At 57.7% G+C, this 20,304-nt stretch overlaps 1 protein-coding gene across 21 annotated transcripts in view; it reads left to right on the forward strand.

Annotated features, from left to right (window-relative positions):
- The window catches only part of DYSF (dysferlin), a 207,992-nt gene that overhangs the window by 82,934 nt on the left and 104,754 nt on the right, over positions 1–20,304 (forward strand). For 12 of the 21 annotated variants that reach the window (XM_012750073.3, XM_012750081.3, XM_012750083.3 and 9 more), the window contains 13 exons: positions 100–141; positions 1,704–1,819; positions 2,297–2,410; positions 3,685–3,862; positions 4,432–4,556; positions 6,425–6,531; positions 11,842–12,034; positions 14,022–14,177; positions 17,655–17,786; positions 17,879–18,045; positions 18,887–19,001; positions 19,307–19,412; positions 19,691–19,833. In XM_012750073.3, coding sequence (XP_012605527.2) covers positions 100–141; positions 1,704–1,819; positions 2,297–2,410; positions 3,685–3,862; positions 4,432–4,556; positions 6,425–6,531; positions 11,842–12,034; positions 14,022–14,177; positions 17,655–17,786; positions 17,879–18,045; positions 18,887–19,001; positions 19,307–19,412; positions 19,691–19,833 — 1,694 coding nt within the window. The remainder of the gene's footprint in view (positions 1–99; positions 142–1,703; positions 1,820–2,296; positions 2,411–3,684; positions 3,863–4,431; positions 4,557–6,424; positions 6,532–11,841; positions 12,035–14,021; positions 14,178–17,654; positions 17,787–17,878; positions 18,046–18,886; positions 19,002–19,306; positions 19,413–19,690; positions 19,834–20,304) is intronic. The other 9 variants (XM_012750078.3, XM_012750087.3, XM_012750089.3 and 6 more) reach the window with 1 other exon arrangement.

Here is a 20,304-nt window from a genome sequence, read left to right on the forward strand (position 1 = left end):
GGCTGGGGGCGGGTCCTGGGGCACAGCTGTCCTTCCCTCTGCCTGCCGGCTCTCCATCCATGCCTCTGCTAACCCCTCTTCCATCTCTTTACGCTTCAGAGGAGCCTGCAGGTGTGGTCAAGCCTCCGCAAGCCACAGACCGTACGTTGCTGTCACCTTGGGGATGACCAGGGGAGGGGGCCTTGGGGTTCTTGCCGAGGGGAGAGGGCGCTGGAGGCCAGGAAGTTTTTAATTTGCCTGAGGTGGGACGGAGCGTCACCCATGGTCCCAGAGCTTGCCTTTGGATGTTACCTCTCAGCCTCAGTTGGATATGAAATCCTTTCGAACCTCGAACTCCCACCTCTCCAAAGCCTTCCCGAGCCTGCTAGGCTTGGGCTCACCCTCGGAGGAGACCACTCTGCCTGGCAGTGAGGGGTTGGGGCAGGCATGGGGTCCACAGCGGGGCAGGGGGAGTGTGAGGTGCCTCGGGGGCCAGGAGGAGGCCGGGAGGGCTTAAAAATGCTTGAAGATGAAATTCCCAAGGTAAATCATAGTCGAGATGATCAATAGAAATAATTAGTAATGCTCATGTTAGTTCCATCCACCTGGGCTTCCCGTCTCTGTCCCCGAAGCCAGAGCTCTGTCTGTGGTAGGGTCTGGAAGAGGGAAAGTCTTGAAGGATACAGGGTGGCCCCTGGCTGGTGGGGAGTTCCTGCCTTCTGGTTCCCCCCAACCCTGTCCCTGTCCCTCCCTCATCCCTGGGATCTCGGAGGAGGGGGGACTCAATGCATGGCCTTACGTCATGGCCTTCTTTACAGAGGCCATGTATTTTGTGCCTACCTCGGCCCATCCTTGTGTGGACGGGTCATCCCAGTTGGTTCCTGTTCCCAGCCCTACGTCTCGCCTTTGGCATTCTGGAGACGTCCCCTTCCCCCTTCCTTGAAAAAGCATATCCCAGTTTTTCAAGGTTCTTAGCGTATGGCCAGTGAATTCCCATCCTGGGAAACTCAGCAGTGAGCTAGAAAATGATACTCACAAAACAGAGCCCCCAACAGGATGGAAAGGATGTGGAGAAAAGATTTTCCCTCTTCATTAGTGTCATTCTCTCTCTAACTCTCCTCTGACCGGCTCCACTGAAAATCTGTTCTTTGCACAATGTGTGTGGAAGGGAGGAGATCCTGGGAGGATGCAAGGCCATGAGGACATGGGGCACAGGCCTGGGGGGGAGGGACATCTCTCTCTGGCCCCCCGAGATGGCTTCTCTGATTACCACACTGGGGGCCCTCTTGGTGCTCCAAGCTGGCTAGAGGCCTCAGGTGCAGGGGATGTGCTGGGCAGAGGGGGTGCAGGGCTGGGGGCAGTGGAGGGTGCTGAGCCCCAACTCAGCTGGCTGGCTGAGTGCAGGGGCTTTGAGGACATGCCATTTTGGGCTACAACCTTATAGTCATGTCCTTTGCATCTCTCAGCCTCAGTTTCCTCATCTGTAAAATGGGAGTAATGGAAATAATAAAAATACATCTCAGTGTAGTAGAGAGGATTAAAGGGACATGTGGGCGATGACGAGAGCTATCATTGGTGCCATTGCTCTTTACACGTTTATAGGGGCCGTCTCTGTGCATGTGGGGGAACTGAGGCCAGGGATGGGCTCAGGCCCGAAGGTGGCTGGGTTGAGCACTGGAAACCCCCACTGGGGCAGCCCTTCTGATCCCCACTTGTGTCTCTAGTGGACGATCATCTGGGCTTCCTCCCCACTTTTGGGCCCTGCTACGTCAACCTCTACGGCAGCCCCAGGGAGTTCACCGGCTTCCCGGACCCCTACGCAGAGCTCAACACAGGCAAGGTGAGCCAGCCAGAGCATTGGCCAGGGTAGGTGTCAGACCCCCCACTGCTCAGGTGGCCAGGCCTGCATGTGGGTCCTCCAGCCTGGCCTGAGCAGTGTCTGGGCCCGGCCGGGACTCCAAGGGCCTGATGAGCCTGAGTGGGCCCAGGGCCAGGCAGCCACCCCCTCAGAGAACACTCTTGTCCCTTGCCTCTGCCTCATGGCCAGTCTGATCCTTTCATTTTCCTGGTCCCTGAGGCACCCAGGTCCCATCTCTTTCAGGTCTCACCTCCCCTTGGGCTGGCTGGAATCTAGCACAGACTACCTGGGGGGTTGGCATGTCCCCTGAACTCTGTGTTTTCCTTACCTGTAGAGCGGTTGGCTTAGGGACCTGCTGGGTTCTTGGAAGATGAGCTACCTTGGGGCCAGCTTGTGCCCCTTTTCTCCCCTTCCTCCCCTCCATGCCCCCTGCTCCTGGTGACCCGACCTCCCTTGCAGGGGGAAGGCGTGGCCTATCGAGGCCGGCTCCTGCTCTCCCTGGAGACCAAGCTGGTGGAGCACACCGAGCAGAAGGTGGAGGACCTCCCTTCTGACGACATCCTCCGCGTGGAGGTGAGGGGTGCGGCTCTGGGCGGGAGATGGGTCCTCGTCTGGGGGCTGGGCAGGGTGGCCGAACAGGGACTGGCCTCGAGATGCCACGGTGGAGGGAGGACTCAGCCCTGCCCCACGCTCACCGTGCCGTTACCTCTCTGGGCCTTGGCATCTCAGCTGTGAAGTGGGAATAATCCAACAGCTCCCCTGCCTCACTGGAGGAGTGTTCAGGGACTCAAATAAGATAAATCGAAGTATTTGAAAAGTCTACAGCTTGATGCAAAATGAGCTGCTATTTTATAATATTAATGTAAGAATAGCTAGCTATGAAGTCCAGTCAATTAAGCAGTTACCATGCTCCTGATGTCACTGAATCCTCCTAGCACCCAAGGTGGTGGCTGTTGTCACTGTCTCCACCGTACAGGAGAGGAGACCGAGGCTCAGATACATCACAGCAACGAATGGTGGAGCTGGGCCTTGTGTCCAGAGGGCAGCTGTATGGAGCCCGCACGGACGTTTGAGGTTTTAGACACCGTGGTCAGATGGCTCTGGCTGGAATCCCGGCCCTACCACTCACCAGCTGTACCAGTTTCCCCATCTGAAGAACAGGGGTAATAGTTATACTTGCCCCATAAGATTGTTGTGAGAACTAAGTGAATTAATCCACATATGCAGAAAGCATGTAATGTGTTAGCTGTCATTACCATTTACTTTCTCCCTAAAACCCAATGGTCTGACCTCTCTTCTCTCTGCCTTCCATGAAAGGAGTTATAAAATCATTGTGGTTCTAACCAGGACATGGGATTGAGTGCCTGCCCTGTCCTCAGCCCCGTGCCCAATGCCCAGGGGGGCAGTGAGGTCCCTTTGTCCCAGGCGCGTGGCAGTGGCAGCCTGGGTGTGCTGCAGAGTTGGCTGGCGGTGTGGCCGGGAGCTCTGGGCAGGGGCGTGGTGGTTTTGGGCTTTCAGCCCCTCTGACTGGCACACAAGGCCTGGGCTGCCCCAAGGGCACCAGGGAGATCCTGCCGTGCTGACGTGGTGGTGCCGCAGCTGCTGGTTTGGGGGAAGAGGAGATCTTATGAGGGGAACATGGCCAAACACTCAAAGGCCTGGAGTAAGTGTGTTTGGTTAGTAACCAAATCTGGATGCTGTTTCTTTGTCGGACTATTTGCCGCACATCAGTCCAGCCAGGAGTTACTGGGTGCCAGTTATGGCCAGGGCCTGCCAGGCATGTGCCACCCCACCCCGGTGTCTTTCTTGGCTCCTCCCGTGACCCTCTGGCCCCTCTCTGCTCCCAGAAGTTCCTGCGGAGGCGCAAGTACTCCCTCTTCGCCGCCTTCTACTCGGCCTCCATGCTGCAGGACGTGGACGACGCCATCCAGTTTGAGGTCAGCATCGGGAACTACGGGAACAAGTTCGACACCACCTGCCTGCCGCTGGCCTCTACCACCCAGTACAGCCGGGCGGTCTTTGACGGTGAGAGCAGAGGCCGAGTTCCGGGGACCCAGACTGCAGAGCAGGGGCTGAACCCTAAAGCCTGCCTCCCGTGGAAGGCCAGCTCTAGGGACTCAGCCCTGGGAAACCTGCTTGGGGTACCCTTTCTCCCCCCAGGTGAGATCTGAGCCCGCAGACTGGGCTCCTGAAACTGGCAGTGACCAGCAAAGACCCTGATCCATCAGTCAGTACACGGAGTCTGCTGAGCTTGGTGTAGAGATTTGGGAGAGTGTGGGCTTGGATTTCCCAGAGTCGTTCTAACAACCGCTCTGTTTCCATGTGCTAAGGAGCCATAATGAGACCGGCCGCTGTCTGTTCCATACACAAAGGGAGCTTGGGCACCTTGTTTGGGGAATCAGGGTCATACCACCTGCGTCCAAGGGAGTTCTTGTATGGGAAGGGTGTGTAGGTACCTGTTTCCGTCCCACCCACAGCCCCTCCCAGCGGTGCCAGTCCTAGCCCTGGAGTGCCCAGGAGCCTGACCTCTGTAGCACCAATCCACCCACTCCTCTGCTCCTGGCACAGTGCTCAGGACCTCCTCTCCCTTCCAGGCTGCCACTATTACTACCTGCCCTGGGGGAACGTGAAGCCTGTGGTGGTGCTGTCATCCTACTGGGAGGACATCAGCCATAGAATCGAGACTCAGAACCAGCTGCTCAGGATCGCGGACCGGCTGGTGAGTGGAAACCTGCCCCAAAGCTGCAGACGCCCTGTGCACGCACCCCCTACCCCGCCATGTGGGCGTGTCTTCAGAGCCCCCCACGGTGCACACACTGACACGTGACCGTGGCCTGCCCCCCTTCATGGGCTGGGGTCCCTTCTGTCCTGATGATGCCAGGCTTGCAGTCCTGTCCTGCGGACTGGGAGGAGAGGGGAGAGGCACAATACCGGGAAGCCCAGTCTGATGCAGGAGGCAACACAGAGAACGAGAGCAGAGGGCAACCCCTCTGTGAGCAGCAGGATGCAGCCTTGCTCTCTCTCTCACTCATTCAGCAGATGCCTCCTCACTCTTACCACATCAAGGCCTTGTGCTAGAAACTTCCAGCTAGAAGCTAGAAGGGAACGAGGAGCTGTGCTGCCTCCAGGGAGTGGGTTTAATAAAGGAGAGCAGGCCCAGCCGCGATTCTCTTGTGTGGCTTTGCAAACCCAGATGCAGGTGACACTCCAGGGTGGAGGGAGAGGTGGCTCAGAGGAGGGAGGGAGCCATGGGGCATCAGGAGGGCATTGTAGGGCAGCCAGGGGGCTGCGGTGTCCCATGTGGGGAGATGGAGGTGGGAGCCCAGCCAGGCTGCCATTGCAGGGGTCCTGGGGAGGGGGGAGAAGAGCAGAGTGCACAAGGCCAGGCGGTGAGTTCTGTTGGAGGTGAGCAAGGGCCTTTCGGGGGAGTTCTGTGCTCATGCGGGGAGCTGTGGGCCTGGTGCTTGGCCAGAGCGGAGGAGAATCGTGAGTGGGCTGAGGTGTCGAGGCTAAGGGAGGTGAGATGGCCAGGGGGAAGCTGACGGTCCTGGTGGGGTTGCCAGCATTTCTGCAGCGCGGGTGGGGAGACTTGCCTGCCCACGAGGAGCGTGGGTAGGAGCGTGGAGCAGGCAGGCGTGGGCCACACTGTTGGGGGACGTGGGGAGCAGTGGGTCGAGGGGAGGGGGCTGGAGAGGCCTAGGCATGTCTGCAGGTGAGGGGAGCACGGGCAGAAGGAACGATGGGTGGGGAGGGGAAGGATTGGGGTCCAGGCCAGTAGGGGGCTATGGTGGCCTACGCCTCCCCTGAGACTGGCAGCTCTAGGGAAGAGAGGACACCAAGGCTGCACAGGTCCAGAGTCTGTCTCCTAAATCGATCACTGCCTCACAGCAAGACTCCAGACTCCAGGAGAGCAGGGACTGTGTCTTCTTTCTTGGGTCTGTCCCTAGATTGGTAGTCCAAGTGCAGAGCACGAGTCACATGCTCAGAAAGGCAGATGGGTGGGGAGGGGTACATAGGGACCAAGGGACAGTCCTTGGCCTCCAGCTGAAGGCTGAGGCCCATGGAGAAGGCAGCAAAAGAGCGCCATGAGACCAGATGCAGCCCGGAGGGGGACGAGGCCGCGGAAGTTTAGAGAAGGAGCGCCCTGTGATTAGAGGTGGCTGGCCTGCTCCTGGAGGAGGGCGGACTTGCTCCAGCCTAGTTGTGCAGCAAAGCCTGGAAGGGAGAGAGGGTTCCAGGTGGGAAACCGGAGCAGGCTCAGAGAGGGCCACTTACTGTGGGACGCCAGACCCGGCTTGAAGGTGGCAGGCGAGGAGTGGGAGCAGTCCAGGTCTGCTGCAGTCCGTAGACGGCACCTGGGCTTCTGGTGACCACGAGTGAGGGTGGGGTTCCGGGCGTGGGGACTGCGCAGTGTTTGGAAGGTTCTTGAGCCAGGGCAGACCCTGGCTTGCTGGTGTGGGCTCTGCCTTCCTTGCTGTGGTGCTCTCTCCTTGCTGGCTGAGGGACTGCGCTGCAGTGGCAGGCCAGGGTGAGCCCGCGGGCCTTCACCCCCTGGTGACGCCTGACCCTCGCCTGCCTGCTCCACAGGAAGCTGGCCTGGAGCAGGTCCACCTGGCTCTGAAGGCGCAGTGCCCCACGGAGGACGTGGGCTCCCTGGTGGCTCAGCTGATGGATGAACTCATCGCAGACTGCAGGTAGGGGGCCTGGCGCCCCGTGCCCTCCTCTACTGGCTCCGCGTGCCTGTTTCCCGGGGAGTGTTCGTGTGTGGCGGTGAGCGACGGCACGTCTCCCCAGCCACGCTTGGCCAGCAGTCCAGCCTGTGCTGAGTCCAAAGGTGGTGGAGCCAGCGCGGGAGTTGAAAAGGTGACATTGAGAGCAGGTCATAAATCTCCCGGCAGTGGCGGCAGCTGTGAGCCGTGCTCACCTGAATGGGGAGCATTGTGTCTCTGACCCCCGCCCTCTTATTTCCCTGATGGAATCTCCAGGAGAAGCTGGGGGTGGGGCCGGCGCCCCTCCTTCCCCCAAGGCCACGTGGGGGACCACGTTAGGTTTGGCCTGCTATTGACACGCTGATTGTCAACTTTAGGAAAAGGGGGTCTGGGGGTGGGTGGAGGATGGGGTAGAGGCCCAGCAGAGGGGCTCGTCTCACCATCTCCCCCTCTGTTGGGGGACTCCGGGAGCCACCCACGGGATTGGACTCTTGGTCTCCTCAACTTCAACCTGGCTTGAAGAATAGCCACAATATATCATAAACAAGATGCCTGGCCCTTAGGAAGCTTTTAATAAACAGTAGTATAATTATTGTATAGAAGAAGAATGTTAGGAGACTTTGGTACTAGACCTTTGAAGTGGCTTTGTGACTTTAGGCAGTTTACTTCTTTGGACCTCAGTTTTCTCAGCTGTTAAATGGACTTAGTAATAAATAGTTGCCATTCCACTCTCTATGGGCGTTCACACATGCACATGTGTGAATATATGCAAATGTATTCTATGCTCCCTCTACATGTGCTCACCCGCCCCTCAGCCTGGCTGTGGAGCCTTACTGAACGGATCTGAAAAATGTCCTAATGCTGAGAAATTGGTGCCCTTCCGGTCCCTTGCACCCCAGTTAGGAAGTGCATCTTTATCAAAATGTTACCCCAGAGAAATGCTCCCTTGCCCATTCCGCAATCGTTTCTGAAGCCTGGCCAGCTCAGTGCCAGGCGCCCAGAGCATATTGACAAGGAGACAACTTCAGCCCTCTAGGGCCTGGCAGATGCAAAATGAGCAAATGAAGTAAAGTGCATTGTAGAGTTAGAGGCATGGGCTGTAGCAGCTCAGAGCAAGCAAATCTAACCCAGGGAAGCTTCCTGGAGGAGGGTATACCCGAGGCTCATTTTGAGGGAGGAGTAGGAGCCCCTAGAGAGGGGACTGCCCAGGCCAAGGCACAGAAGCCTGAAATGCCTGTGGCCCCAGGAGGCGGGGTGGCAGGGAGAAGCTGGTGCCCAATCAAGGCAGGCCTGAGGGGCTCTGCTGAGGGGAGCTCAGCCCTGGGGCAAAGCGGAGGGGCATGGTGGCCTCTGAGGTTGGGATGCTCACTCTAGCTACAGTGTGAGGGACAGACTGATGCTGATGACAGGCCAGTGCTGGGCCTCGGTGAGGGGAGACTGGACATATGGCCACTCAGGAGAGTTGTGACAAATGCGTAACTAAGGCAGTGACACCGGGAGGGGTGGGACTGAGGGAATTAGAGGTCCAATGGGGACTATTTAGGAGGTATTATGATGACAACAATCTTTTGTGCCAGGCACTGTTCTAAAATTTTACATGTATTAACTAACCATAGAATCTTATGAGGTAGAAAGTAGAATGGCTCCCATTTCACAGATGAGGAAACTGAGGCACAGGGCTGTTGATTAACTTGTTCAGATTCACACACAAAGTAAGTGGCAGAGCCCCCTCACTGTTCTGCTCTATATGGACAGAACTTGATGTTGGGTTGGATGCAGGTCCCAAGGAAGGTTCGGAAGGATCCCCTGGTTCTGGCCAGGCAGCTAGGCGGGCATCGGGGCTGCTCTCTGAGGGCGTCAGCAGGAGGGTGGCCATGCCGAGTGGGAGGCCATCTGTGGGGTGGAGGTGGGAGGACAGAGTGCAGCACACGGGGCACAGTCACCGTGGGGGCTGCTGCATGGGGTGAGCTCTTCTGGGCAGCCCCGTGCCCCAGGTCCCAGCTGCAGGGTGGCTCACGGTGCCTGTTAGCACAGCCCTGGGTGTGGTAGGCAGGCTGGGACTCACTGCTCAGGACGCTCCTGCTGTGTGGACCTCAGCAGGTCTGAGGGGCCTAGGACGTTTGAGACCGGTGGGACCCCAGTCCCCGGCTGTCCTCAGATCTCTGCTCTTGGAGGATTTGCCTCAAAGTACTTCTTCCAAAGCCTGGCCCCTTTGAGTCAGTCTCCTAAGGGTGGCCGGGGCCTCCTGGGGGGGCACTGGTCCTAGGTCAGGAGCTTGGGAGGGGAGCTGGGTTCCCATTCTCTTGGCAAAGCTTATATGGCTCTCCAGGCTAGGAATTCCAATTTGTTCAGGACCAGGAGCAATTCGTTCAGGCACCACCCAAGGACACCAAGCAGCCCTGGCGCCTTAGCAAGAGGGCTTCCTCCACCCCCTGCTCTGATGGCTGAGCACCGTCACCACTCACAGGCAGAGCAGCCAGGCCTGGGGTCCCCGAGCCAGCTTGCCAAGCTGACCACAGCTGCTCACCATTCCACCAGCCAGCACCACGCACATCCCCAGCGTCAGTGCCCCTCGCTCCATCTCAGGCCCTTCTCCTGGCTCTTCTGCCTGGGAGCCGCCCCTGCACCCCTGGCCAACGATGTCCACTCTGTTCTCCCAGCCCAGCCCTCTCCTCTGGTCCCTAGACCATGGACCCAGCTGCTGCAGGACATCTCTGCATGGATGTCCTGCCAGCACATCTGTGCTGTGTCTGGGGCCACACATGCCACAGACAGGTTTCGTCACCTTTCCCCATCGTGTCTTCTCCAGGATCCGCCATCCCTAGAGCCCACGCTGGAAACTCGAGCCAGCTCCCGCTGTCTTCCCTCTCTTTTCCCCTCCCAAGCCCTGGCAGCCCTGCCTCTCCCATGTCCTTCTTCCTTCCTTTCTCCCTCTCCCACCTCTCACTGAGCATCCCCATGGTCTTCCGAAAACTGTGTCATGCCTGCCTCCACGTCAGCCCTGCAGTGGCTCCCACTACATTCAGAAAAACTCCCAGCTCTTATGCTGGTGGACAGACCTCTGTCCCCACCACCTGGCTAAGAGTCCCAGCCCTTCTTGAGCCTCTGCACCTGCTTGTCCGGCCCTCGGTGCCCCCTTAGGCTCCTCCTTGCCTCTGGGCCTTCACTCTTGCGCACCTGCTGCTCCTTCAGCCTTGATGCCCTTCCCCTTCTTTTTGGCCCTACTAGCTCCTGCTGGCCCTGCCAGGTGCAGCTCGGGGCCTCTTCTTCCAGGAAGGACACCTGTCTCTGAGGCTGCTCGTGTGGGGGCTGTATGCCTCTTTGCTCGGGGGCTCCCCAAGAGCAGGGCTGGTTCTTGTCTCTGGATCCACCCGCTGCTCAGGCCCAGAGGGGCTGTTGCTCAGGAGGAGTGAAATGAATGACCTAGGCCAGTTCGTCCTTCAGGCTGGACACTGCCCCCTCCCAGTGGCCATCCCTGATACAGACACCACTTGGTCCTGCAGGGGCAGGCAGTGACTTTGTGAGCAGCCCGCTCTGCTCTCAGCCTGCACTGAGCCCTGCCCCCGGGCCTACCTGCCATGTCCAGGTCAGTGGGGTTGGCAGGGTCCCTGCCCTCCTGTGGGGCTGGGGTGTAGTGCCTTCCAGCCTCCTCTTCCCTGGCTCCCCTTCTCTCTGTACTCCGTGCCCTGGGCTTTCCCCGGGTAGGAGAAGGCTGAGACAGCACGGAGACAGCTTGTTAGTGGCACTCAAGGTCCTAACCGTTTCCTGGGGAGTCTTGGCTGGGCTGTGGCCTCCATGAAAATCTCCCTTTGGTGGTCTGCTTCGCAGCTCCCGGCTCCCGACCCAGGCTGGGCGCATAAATCACCCTGCTTGGCTCGGTTCTCACTATCCCCCTCCAGACCCGCCTGCCCCCGCCCTCGGCCCACTCAGGCCTGGTTCCCAGGCAGGCCCGGCCCAGGGCTCCGGCCCAGCCCCCCACCCCCCCAGCGGGCCTGCAGCTCGCCCTCCACCGCAGTCTTGCGGCGAGGCACCCTCGCCCATCCGCGCCACCCTCGGGGCAGTAAATATTACATTACTACGGGGTGTGCAGTACGTGACCTGAGACAGGCCCCGGGGCTTAAGTTTCCTGAGATGGAGTTTGCGTACTGCTCCCCCCACCCTAAAAATTCAATTAAAAAAAATAACAGGAAAAATGTAGTGCGCCGAGGGCCTGCCAGAGCGGTGTATCTGGCGGCGGCGGTGCCGCTGCGCTCCGGCGGTAATTGGTTCTGCATAGCTCGGGGAAATTGGCAGAAAAATAAATCAGCCGGGAGCCCGGAGTCAGACGCTGCCGGGAGGGGCGGGGGAGGGGTGCGAGGGTGGGAGCAGACCTGGCGGAGCGGGTTTGACTGATGTCCTGTTCGGGAGTCAGCAGGGGGCGGGGGCAGGGCAGCCCCGATTTGGGGCAGTCAGGGGGTCCTGCTCCTTGAGGGAGAGCACCTCCTCCGCCCCATCCCGCAAGACCTTGTGTGCGTACTGACCCGAGGCTGGGGACGGTGAGGAGGAGCGCGACGAGTGACTTTTAGGGAGCCTCCGTGGGCCGGGGGCTCAGAGCTCTTTGCCTCCAAGCAGGACTGGTTTCAACCTACCCTCTCGCCCAGGGCGCAGGGCCCTGTTCCGGGACTGCATGTACCCTCCCACCTCCTCCCCAAAGGCCTTCCAGAGCGGAGGGTTCTGGGAAGGGTGTTGCGGGCCGCCCTGGGTGGACACATCTGTATTACTGGCTGCCGGCCTCCCCACAGCGTCTGCAGTGGCTCGTCAGGGGTCCATAAATTTTTCTTCTTCAAGAATGTGTGCATGCAACACATTGGATTTGTTTCAGCAGAGCGCAACTTAGTGCTCCGGCCTCTGTTTCAGGAGGATCCAGGGGGCAGGGGAGGGTCCCTCTGGCCTCTCTGAGAGCTTGCAGTCAGTTTGGGGAGATGGGGACACTCATGCAGAAGAATTCTCCAGACTGGAGATTGAGGATAAGTTCTAAACAGGCAGCCCTAGAATGAAGGGCTGGGTGGCTTCAGAGCAGGAGGCTTTCGGGCTGATGTGGCCAGGGAGGGCTTCCGGGAGGAGGTGAGGGTGGGGCACACCACACCGAGGTGAATGAGTGTGGATCAGGCTGGCGAAGGCACTCAGCAGACAGGCTGAGGTGTGAGACCTGTTGTGAGGGCCCATGTACGTGCGTCTGTGTGTGTGTGTGTGTACCTGGACCTGGGTGAGCCCTGGGCTCCTGCTCATCAGGTACATTCTATCTGTCCCTCACAGCCAGCCCCTGGGTGATGTCCGTGAGATACCCTCTGCTACCCACCTGGACCAATACCTGTACCGGCTGCGCACCCGTCACCTGAGCCAAATCACTGAGGCTGCCCTGGCCTTGAAGCTCGGCCGCAGCGAGCTCCCTGCTGCCCTGGAGCAGGCTGAGGACTGGCTCCTGCGTCTTCGTTCCCTGGCAGAGGAGGTAGTTAATCCTGCAAGGTGCCTTTCTTCTTCTATCCTCCTGCTGCCTGGAACATCAGAACTGGGAGGGACAGGGGGACTGTCTGGACCATGATCCAACCCTGGCTCCATTGTTGGGTGACTTTGGGCAGGAGACTTAACCTCTTTGAGCTCAATGTTCCCATTCACAGGAGGAGAGAGGATGCAACAGGATAATGGGAATTATGGGGCCCAGCATAGAGCCTGGCATATAGTAGGTGCTCAGTTAATCCCTCTGCCTGCCAAAGTATGTCAATGACAGAGCTGGAACCAGAACCCAGGATGCCTGGCTCTAGGTCCAGTGCTGGGGCCTGCTTCCTCTGGGAACCAACCCCTTCTTCCTACCAGCCAGTGCCTGTCTGCACCTGGCCTCCAACCTGTCTCTCCTGGGCCCTGTTTTGCCTGCTCTCCTGGGTGCCTCTGAGCCCCAGGCCCGGGGAAGCTGCATTTGCAGTAACTGAGCTTTGCCATGTCTAATCAGAGAGAACTGGTTCCAGTCTGTCTTTATGAGCAATTTTCCCCACCTGTGTACCCTCCCTACCGAGGTCTGTGAGGCCAGATGCACCCACCCTGTTCCCCACCAAGCAGACAGGCCATGGATTTGTCCAGAATGAGGAGAAAGGTCTGCTCCTAAGTGGTGGGCAGGCATACTACTGCTCACTCTGCCCACACCATGCGGGACCCTAGGGTGGAGTGGGGGCGGTGAGGAAGGGTTTCCCCAGGACTGTGTGGAGAAGGGCAGGGCCAGGAGGGGCTGCAGGGGGCTAAGCTGGTGCAGGGGAAAGGGCCCAGGAGGCGGGGCAGACTGCTCAGGACGGGACGTAGTCCCTAGAGTCAGCCTTGGATGCCTCGCTGCACGGGGTCTGGAGGCACAGGCCAGTTCCCTGGCAGACACTGTCGCTCAGCTGTGGACCAGCCCCTCACGGGGGCAGTGGACCATTCCCTCAGGCTGGTCACAGGCTGCCCTCTATAATCCTGGCCCAGACTGACACCTCACCTCTTAGCTTTAGGTCTGGGGTGGAGCCTGAGAATGTGCATTTCTAACAAGTTCCCAGGAGCTGCTGTTGCTGCTCCAGGGCCACACTTTGAGAGCCCCTGTAAGAGGGGTTAGGAGCATACTTGGAGTCAGGAGAACCTGGCTTGGCTCCTCACTCTAGGCCTGAATTTCCTCACCTGTCAAGTGGGGATGCCCGTCCTGGCTCCCGGGCTTGCTGTGGGCATTAGGTGAAACAGCGCCCGGGACTTACAGCCTTAAGTGCTCCATGAGGTCAGCTCAGCAGTCGCCCTGGGTGGAGACCCAGCCCACGTGGAGCATACTTTGCTTGTTATCCTTGAACAGATGGACCCTTCCCCAAACAGCCTTCTCTCCAGAGCGGGCAGCTGGGAGCAGTTGTCACCGCTAGAGGCCCTGCATGGCTCAGGGGCCTCGCAGTTTTGTTCTGGGCTAATCGGTGTGTGTGCAGGCCCCAAGGGTCCCTGCTGTTGGAGGGAGGAGGAGTGAGCGTGCTCTGGGAAGGGGCATACCTTCTGTGGCTGGGCTCCTGCCCTCAGGGGTGTGGAAGGAGGTAGTATCCTAAGTGTAATGTCATCTCCTTGGCCAAATCAAGCCTCCAATGTTTGCCCACTGGGAGCATCTACCCAGTAGAGAGGACCTAGGATCGTAAGCTCTGGGCTCCAGGTAGGAGTGTCTCTTCCCAGAAACGTGTTCTTAGCCCAGCAACTTTTGACAGCTTTTCCTGCAAGCTGGGGGCAGCCTCAGGCTTTGTCCTCTGGGGTTCGAGGCTGCTCAAGACAGACAGCAGTCAGCTCTGGGAGGTCCGGGGAAGGCCAGGGCTGGGTGGTGTGCAGGATGGAGGCTGAGGGAGGAGAGGCCTTTGTGGCCTCTGAGTCAGAGGTCAGCTCACCGTGTGGCTGCGGGGTGTGGGCCTGGTGTGTCACCGTCCCCACCCTGACTGCCACCCTCTCTCCAGCCCCAGAACAGCCTGCCAGACATCATCATCTGGATGCTGCAAGGAGACAAGCGTGTGGCGTACCAGAGGGTGCCTGCCCACGAAGTCCTCTTCTCTCGGCGGGGCGCCAACTCCTGCGGCAAGAACTGTGGGAAGCTGCAGACGATCTTTCTGAAAGTGAGTTTTCTTTTTTCCCCAATCATGATCGTATTTTCCCAGCACAAGGGCCTTTATCCCACCCTTTCTGTTTCCTTCTCTGGTCTTGACCTATCTCAGAGTCCTTGGGCTATGGGCTTGGAAGGCGAGGAGGTCTTTGGGCAAAACAACTTTCCTCTTCCTCTGTCCCCCACAAAGTCCAGACCCCCCACACCTAGTCTAGAAAGTTGGCCCTGGGAATGGATGAGGTGGAGTCCGTGGCCCCTGGCTGTCTGGGAGGGCGGATCCCGGAGGCTGGCTTGTCCTTCCAGGCAGGTCCCTTGTAGGGAGGCATTGCCCCCAGCCCCCAGCCTCTGACAGTCCTGGCACAGACCTGGCTTCCACGCCCAGCCCGAGTGCCCTCGACTCCAACTGCAGCCACACTGAGGCTCAGGTTCTCTTTGCTGGGAAGGCACCTGGTACCTGAGGCTTGGGGCAGGTGTGCCAAGACTTGGACCCATTAGAGAGCAGCGCATGATCTTGTCCCCAGTCTCACCTAGCCCCTGCCTCTCCTTCCCTTTCTCCTCTTGTAGCATCTATCCCTGCTCCCTCCTCCTCCTCTCTCGGGGAGGGGGGGATTGACTAGCCTTGGGGGTGAGGTGACAGGGAAGCGAGCAGGTGCTTGGGAGGGACCACCTGTCTTCCTCTCTGGGTTAATGTGGGGACAGAGAGCCAAGGCTGCTTTGGTCAGGGGATTGTGGCCTGGTGATTAGAACACAATGTGGGGAAATCCCTCCCTACACGATGGCTAGCCAGGCCCAAGGAAACGGTCCCTCTTTGAAGGGTCGCCACCGAGGCTGTCTCTGCTAGGGGACGCGTGGCCCTGGGAAGCCAGCGCCTTGCCACTTCCTGTTCACTCCAAATGGCTCCGCTAGCATTCAAGGCCTTGCTGGCCTGAACTGCCTGGCCTGCATCCCAGCTTGGCCCAGCTCCCCACAGCCCCTTTGCTCTCCGCCTACCCCTTCCCCACATCTCTCCTCCCACCTCACCTCTCCCGAGGCATCGTTGTTGACTAACATTAGCCTCCAACCCTCTGAGTAGAGCCCTCTGTGTGACCGTTGGTTGACCCAGTCATACATTGGCTGGTCTTTCTTGTCACTCCCTGGGGTGGGTAGAGGGGACAGGCTTCATCAGCACAGTGGATGCAGACAGGTTGCCAGGGCTGGCTGGAGCTCTGTGTGGCCCTGGGCATGTTGCCTAACCTCTCTGAACTACCTGCTGTCTTCTCACCCATGAAATGAGGGCAGGGCTGCTCATTTCTGAAGTTTTGAGGATGAATTAGGTAAAATAGATAATAGGTCTTGTTGCAACTAGGTGGTTAATGGATATTAGTTTCTCTCCCCTCCTTTTCCCTTTTCCTTTTGGGGAGCCCCCTTGCTCCACAAATACCATGACTTGAGACCTACTCGAGGCCAGGAATGAGCAAATACGTGCACATAGGGTCATTGGTACCTCGGAGAAGAGGCCAGCTTTGCCTAGAAGGGGACTCGTGTGTGTCTATGTGTGTGTGTATTGGTGTGTGTGTGCACACGTGCATGTCTGTGTGTGTGTGTGTGTATGTTAGGCAGTGGGCTGCCCCCTTCCTCCTGCCCACATGCCACCTGAGGCATGTTCCCTGTGAGATCCTAACTTCTGAGAATGTCCTTCCTAAGCCAGCTCCTCGCCTGGTGGGGCAGAAAGGAATGGAAGTCAAGGAGCGGTCACATCTGAGTGGGCTGCCCGGGGAGGGCTGTCTGGCGAGAGTGGCAGTGGGGCTGCAGAGGCAGCCGTGCCTGGAGGGCTCGCTGGGATGGCATGAGCTCCGGGTTCTGACCTCTTGACCATGTAGCCACAGGGAAATGCAAACTGAAAATTTTCCCTGATTCCAAGCAAAAAAAAAAAAAAAAAAAAAGATATAGAATTGTTTCTCGAAGTCTTCCCCACTGAGTTTATGAGCCCCGCCAGTAGCTCCTGAGCAAGCTCTACAAAAATGTTGGCAGCAAGCAGAGACCAAGAAAACATTGGTGTTTCTTAACTTAAACCAAAGTTGGAAAAAATGAGCACCAGCAGAGAGGGAGAGGAGCCCCAAACTAGACATTTCTTTATTTGCTGTTGCTATTTTGGGTCCGGCAGGCTGGCCCCGTCTGGGGGAGGACAGGGGCGAGTGAGGGTGGAGGGGGAAGTGGGGGTGAGGCATTCCTGCCATCTCTCTGGGGCTGGTGGTTTGGAGGGAAAAGGCAGCTGGCCACCTGGGGGAGAGTGGGGACGTTTCCAGGGCTGTGACACGTGGGCTCGGGGCCTCCTCCAGGCCTCACCGAGGGTGAACCCAAAGAAGAGGCTGGGTCTGCAGCGGGGAGGTGCGAGGTGGTTACCACGCTAGCATGTCCTGCACCCCCAGTCCCTCCAGCCTCCACCTGCCCTGAGCTCTCCCTCCAGGGATCCAGGCCTCCCCTATGGGCTTGGGACCCCCCTACATCAGCCTCCCTTTCCTCTTCTGAACCCTCCTTTCTCTCACTTCTCAACTCCTTTCTCTCACTTGGCTCCGTGTCCCAGAGGACATACTTCTCTGAGCCCATACACACTAGGCCTAGGTATTTAATGTGTTACTTCCTCTAGGGGACAATGTGTTCTTCTAAGAGTGAGGCACTTCTGCTCCTTAGGCCATGTCTGACCTTTGGTTTCAATCAAATGGTGAAGTAATTGTGGAAAGTAAATTTTTTATGTTGGGGTATTGTGGTTATTCCATTTTGGCAGAGCTTCTGAAAGTTTCGGGATAAAAAGCAGTTAAAGACCAGTGAATAGTGGTTAACATGCTGATAAGCACTTGAAAGGGTAGGGATATTAGATGATATACTAAAAAAAAAAACATGCTGAAAATGAATGGGGAGGTTTTAATTTATTTCCCTTCCAGATCTGTATCATTGTATCTCCTTTGCGGACAAGTTCTAGAGCTGTACTGTCCAATAGGGTAGCCATATATGGTTACTTACATTTACCTTAATTAAAATTAAGTAAAACTAAAAATTCAGCTCTGTAGTCACACTGGCCACATTGCAAGTGCTCAGGAGTTGCATGGGGCTAGTGACTACCGTGTTGGATGGTGCAGATATGAACCATTTCCATCATGGCAGAAAGTTCCATTGGCAGTGCTATTCCAGGAGACAACAGAAATGAGGATGTAGTGGGAGAGGGAGGAATGAGGGATGCTGGTCTACACATGGCCCCTCTCTGCAGAGAGCTCCTAGGTGGGAAGGGTGCAGTTTTCTCCTTTGATGGAAAGGGATCTTGGCAGGGGCGAGAAACTTTCTTAGTTACACACTCCCCTTCCATGAAATTCTGGTAAGTCCTCCAATAGAGCACACACTTAATGGGTATGCCAGGTTGGTATACCCAGGCCTGAAGGACCCCCTCCCCCACCCTTAGCTGAGACATCCTGATCCTGATGGGGCCTGTGGGTTTCTGTCCCTCTCTGGTACCCAGTATCCGATGGAGAAGGTGCCTCGGTCCCGAATGCCGGTGCAGATACGGGTCAAGCTCTGGTTTGGGCTGTCTGTGGATGAGAAGGAGTTCAACCAGTTTGCTGAGGGGAAGCTCTCCGTCTTTGCTGAAACCGTGAGTGCCTGCCAGCCGTCCCTGCCTCCCCCTAAAGCTGCTGTGCACCCCACCACCCCTCCGCTCACTTTCCTGTCTTCGTCGACCTCCAGTATGAAAACCAGACCAAGCTGGCCCTGGTCGGGAACTGGGGCACGACGGGCCTCACTTACCCCAAGTTTTCTGATGTCACGGGCAAAATTAAGCTACCCAAGGACAGCTTCCGCCCCTCGACAGGCTGGACCTGGGCGGGAGATTGGTTCGTGTGTCCGGAGAAGACGTGAGTCATGGGTAGGGGGGGCTTGGGCAAGGCAGGCCGGGCTGCCTGCAGCAACCGCCCCCGCAGCTCCAGCGCTTTCTCTGACAGGCCTTGGCTTTATTAATCCCTCTGCCTGCTCCTGCGCTGGTCGTAGGAACTTCCGCCTGAAGGCTCCCAGGACCGGGGCTCCCTGGGCAGCATTCCTTTCTGGAAGGGCTCTAACAATCAGAAAGCCCCTCATTATTAAGGCTCCATTGGCTTTGCACCGATTGGTGGTGGCCGAGTCCTCCAAGACACCTCAGCACGCCCCTCCCCGCCTGTATAGTTCTCCACCTGCTCACGCATTCCCTGAGGGGTCCGCCCTCCCTCTCTCGGCCCCTCTCAGATCAGCAGCATCCTCCATCCACGTTGCTGTTTTCCTCTTTCTCTTCTCCCTTTTCCTGTCTGGTTGACATTCAACTGCGTTTTTTTTTTCTTTTGCTTTTAAAAATTGAAGTATAATATATTATACTGTCAAGTACTCAAATTGTAAGTGTTCGCCTTAATAACACTTTGTATTATACAGCTATCTATTGAGCTTCAGCTACTCATCTGGCTTTTGGTGTCTTTAGTTGGTCTACTTTTCTCTCCCTTTATCTTGGGGCATGCATTCCTTTGTCTGTGACACTCTCTATGTGTCCCTGGGTCTCCTTTCTGTGGTCTGGCCTGGTCCTTCTGCAGCTTCCTTCCCGCTCTCCTCCATCTTTCTTGTTGGCTGCGGTGAGGCTGACACAGGCAGGTTGGCCAAGGCCTGGGTGCTTTCCTGGAGGTGGTGGGTGGGTGGGGTCTCTTCAGTGAAGCGCTGACTGGCCCTTCCCTGTAGCCTGCTCCATGACACTGATGCTGGTCACCTAAGCTTTGTGGAAGAGGTGTTTGAGAACCAGACCCGGCTTCCTGGAGGCCAGTGGATCTACATGAGTGACAACTACACAGACGTGGTAAGGGGGCCACTCAGGGGCAGGTAGGACCTGGACGTTTGGTCTGAGGAAGGGCCTGTGGCTGAGAGAAGGCTGGGACGTCTTCTCCCCACCTCTCACCTCCTGAGCCTCCATACTCTGGTTTCCATAGGGACAGTGTGGGTCTAACAAGGTAGGACACTGACTCTGAGTCACCCAGGTCCCCAGGGACTCTGCCCTTCAGTCTGGGGCTTCAAGCATGCATGTTGTCAAGTTGCATCTTTTCTGCCTCTCTGCTAATGTCCACTGTCTCCTGTCATGCTTGACCTGTCCCATTTCATCCTTAGAACGGGGAGAAGGTTCTTCCCAAGGATGACATTGAGTGCCCACTGGGCTGGAAGTGGGAAGATGAAGAATGGTCCACAGACCTCAATCGGGCCGTCGACGAGCAAGGTGGGCAGTATGTGGAGCCTGGTGAGCCCAGCCTGGCGAGCTCTCGAGGCATGCTGGTGGGGGTAGCTGAATGCCAGGGCCCCTTGGCCTGATCACTGGCCTTCACTGGGCTACTTCACCTGGGGGGACTTCCTGAAGGCAGCTGCCTACTTAAAGCTACAAATTAGGACCAAGAGTCAGTGGCCACTCAAGAGCCTATGAGCATGCCCCAAATTGAAGGATGGTCTCAGGAGGGGTGGGAATTGTGAGGAATGAGCGACGGCTGCCCCCTCCCCCAGGCTGGGAGTACAGCATCACCATCCCCCCGGACCGGAAGCCAAGGCACTGGGTCCCTGCTGAGAAGATGTACTACACGCACCGACGGCGGCGCTGGGTCCGCCTGCGCAGGAGGGACCTCAGCCAGATGGAAGCGCTGAAGAGGGTGAGCCAGGAGGTGGTGGGTGGGAGTGAGGCCCCTGGTTGGGGGAGGCCAGTGGGCACAGATGCACACCTGTGTGCACATAGACACCTGCAGGTGCACGAGAGTGACATGCACAGGCACAGGGCATGTTCACAGATCACACCCAGCATGCCCACAGGTGCTCACAAAGAACACATCCGGGTATCTATGACCTCTCGAGAGGGTTACATGCAGAGTTCACACACAGCCCTGGAAGGTGAAAGGCATCCATGGAATGTGTCTTAGGCTGGGTTTCCTGGAGGCAGAGTCTAAGATGTGGACTTGGCTGCATGTTGTCGAAGCAGTGCTCTCAGGAATGTGAGGAGCAGGGACGCGGCCGCAGGCGGTCAGCTTTGGCTTGAGCTGTGGCCTGGGAGGGGTGCATCCCTGAGTACCACAGAATCGTCTTTACCTGGAGGCAAGGAGCTGGGGCTTGCACCCTGCTAGCTGCCT

The sequence above is a fragment of the Microcebus murinus genome, chromosome 3, assembly GCF_040939455.1.
Source record: "Microcebus murinus isolate Inina chromosome 3, M.murinus_Inina_mat1.0, whole genome shotgun sequence".
Taxonomy (NCBI): Eukaryota; Metazoa; Chordata; class Mammalia; order Primates; family Cheirogaleidae; genus Microcebus; species Microcebus murinus.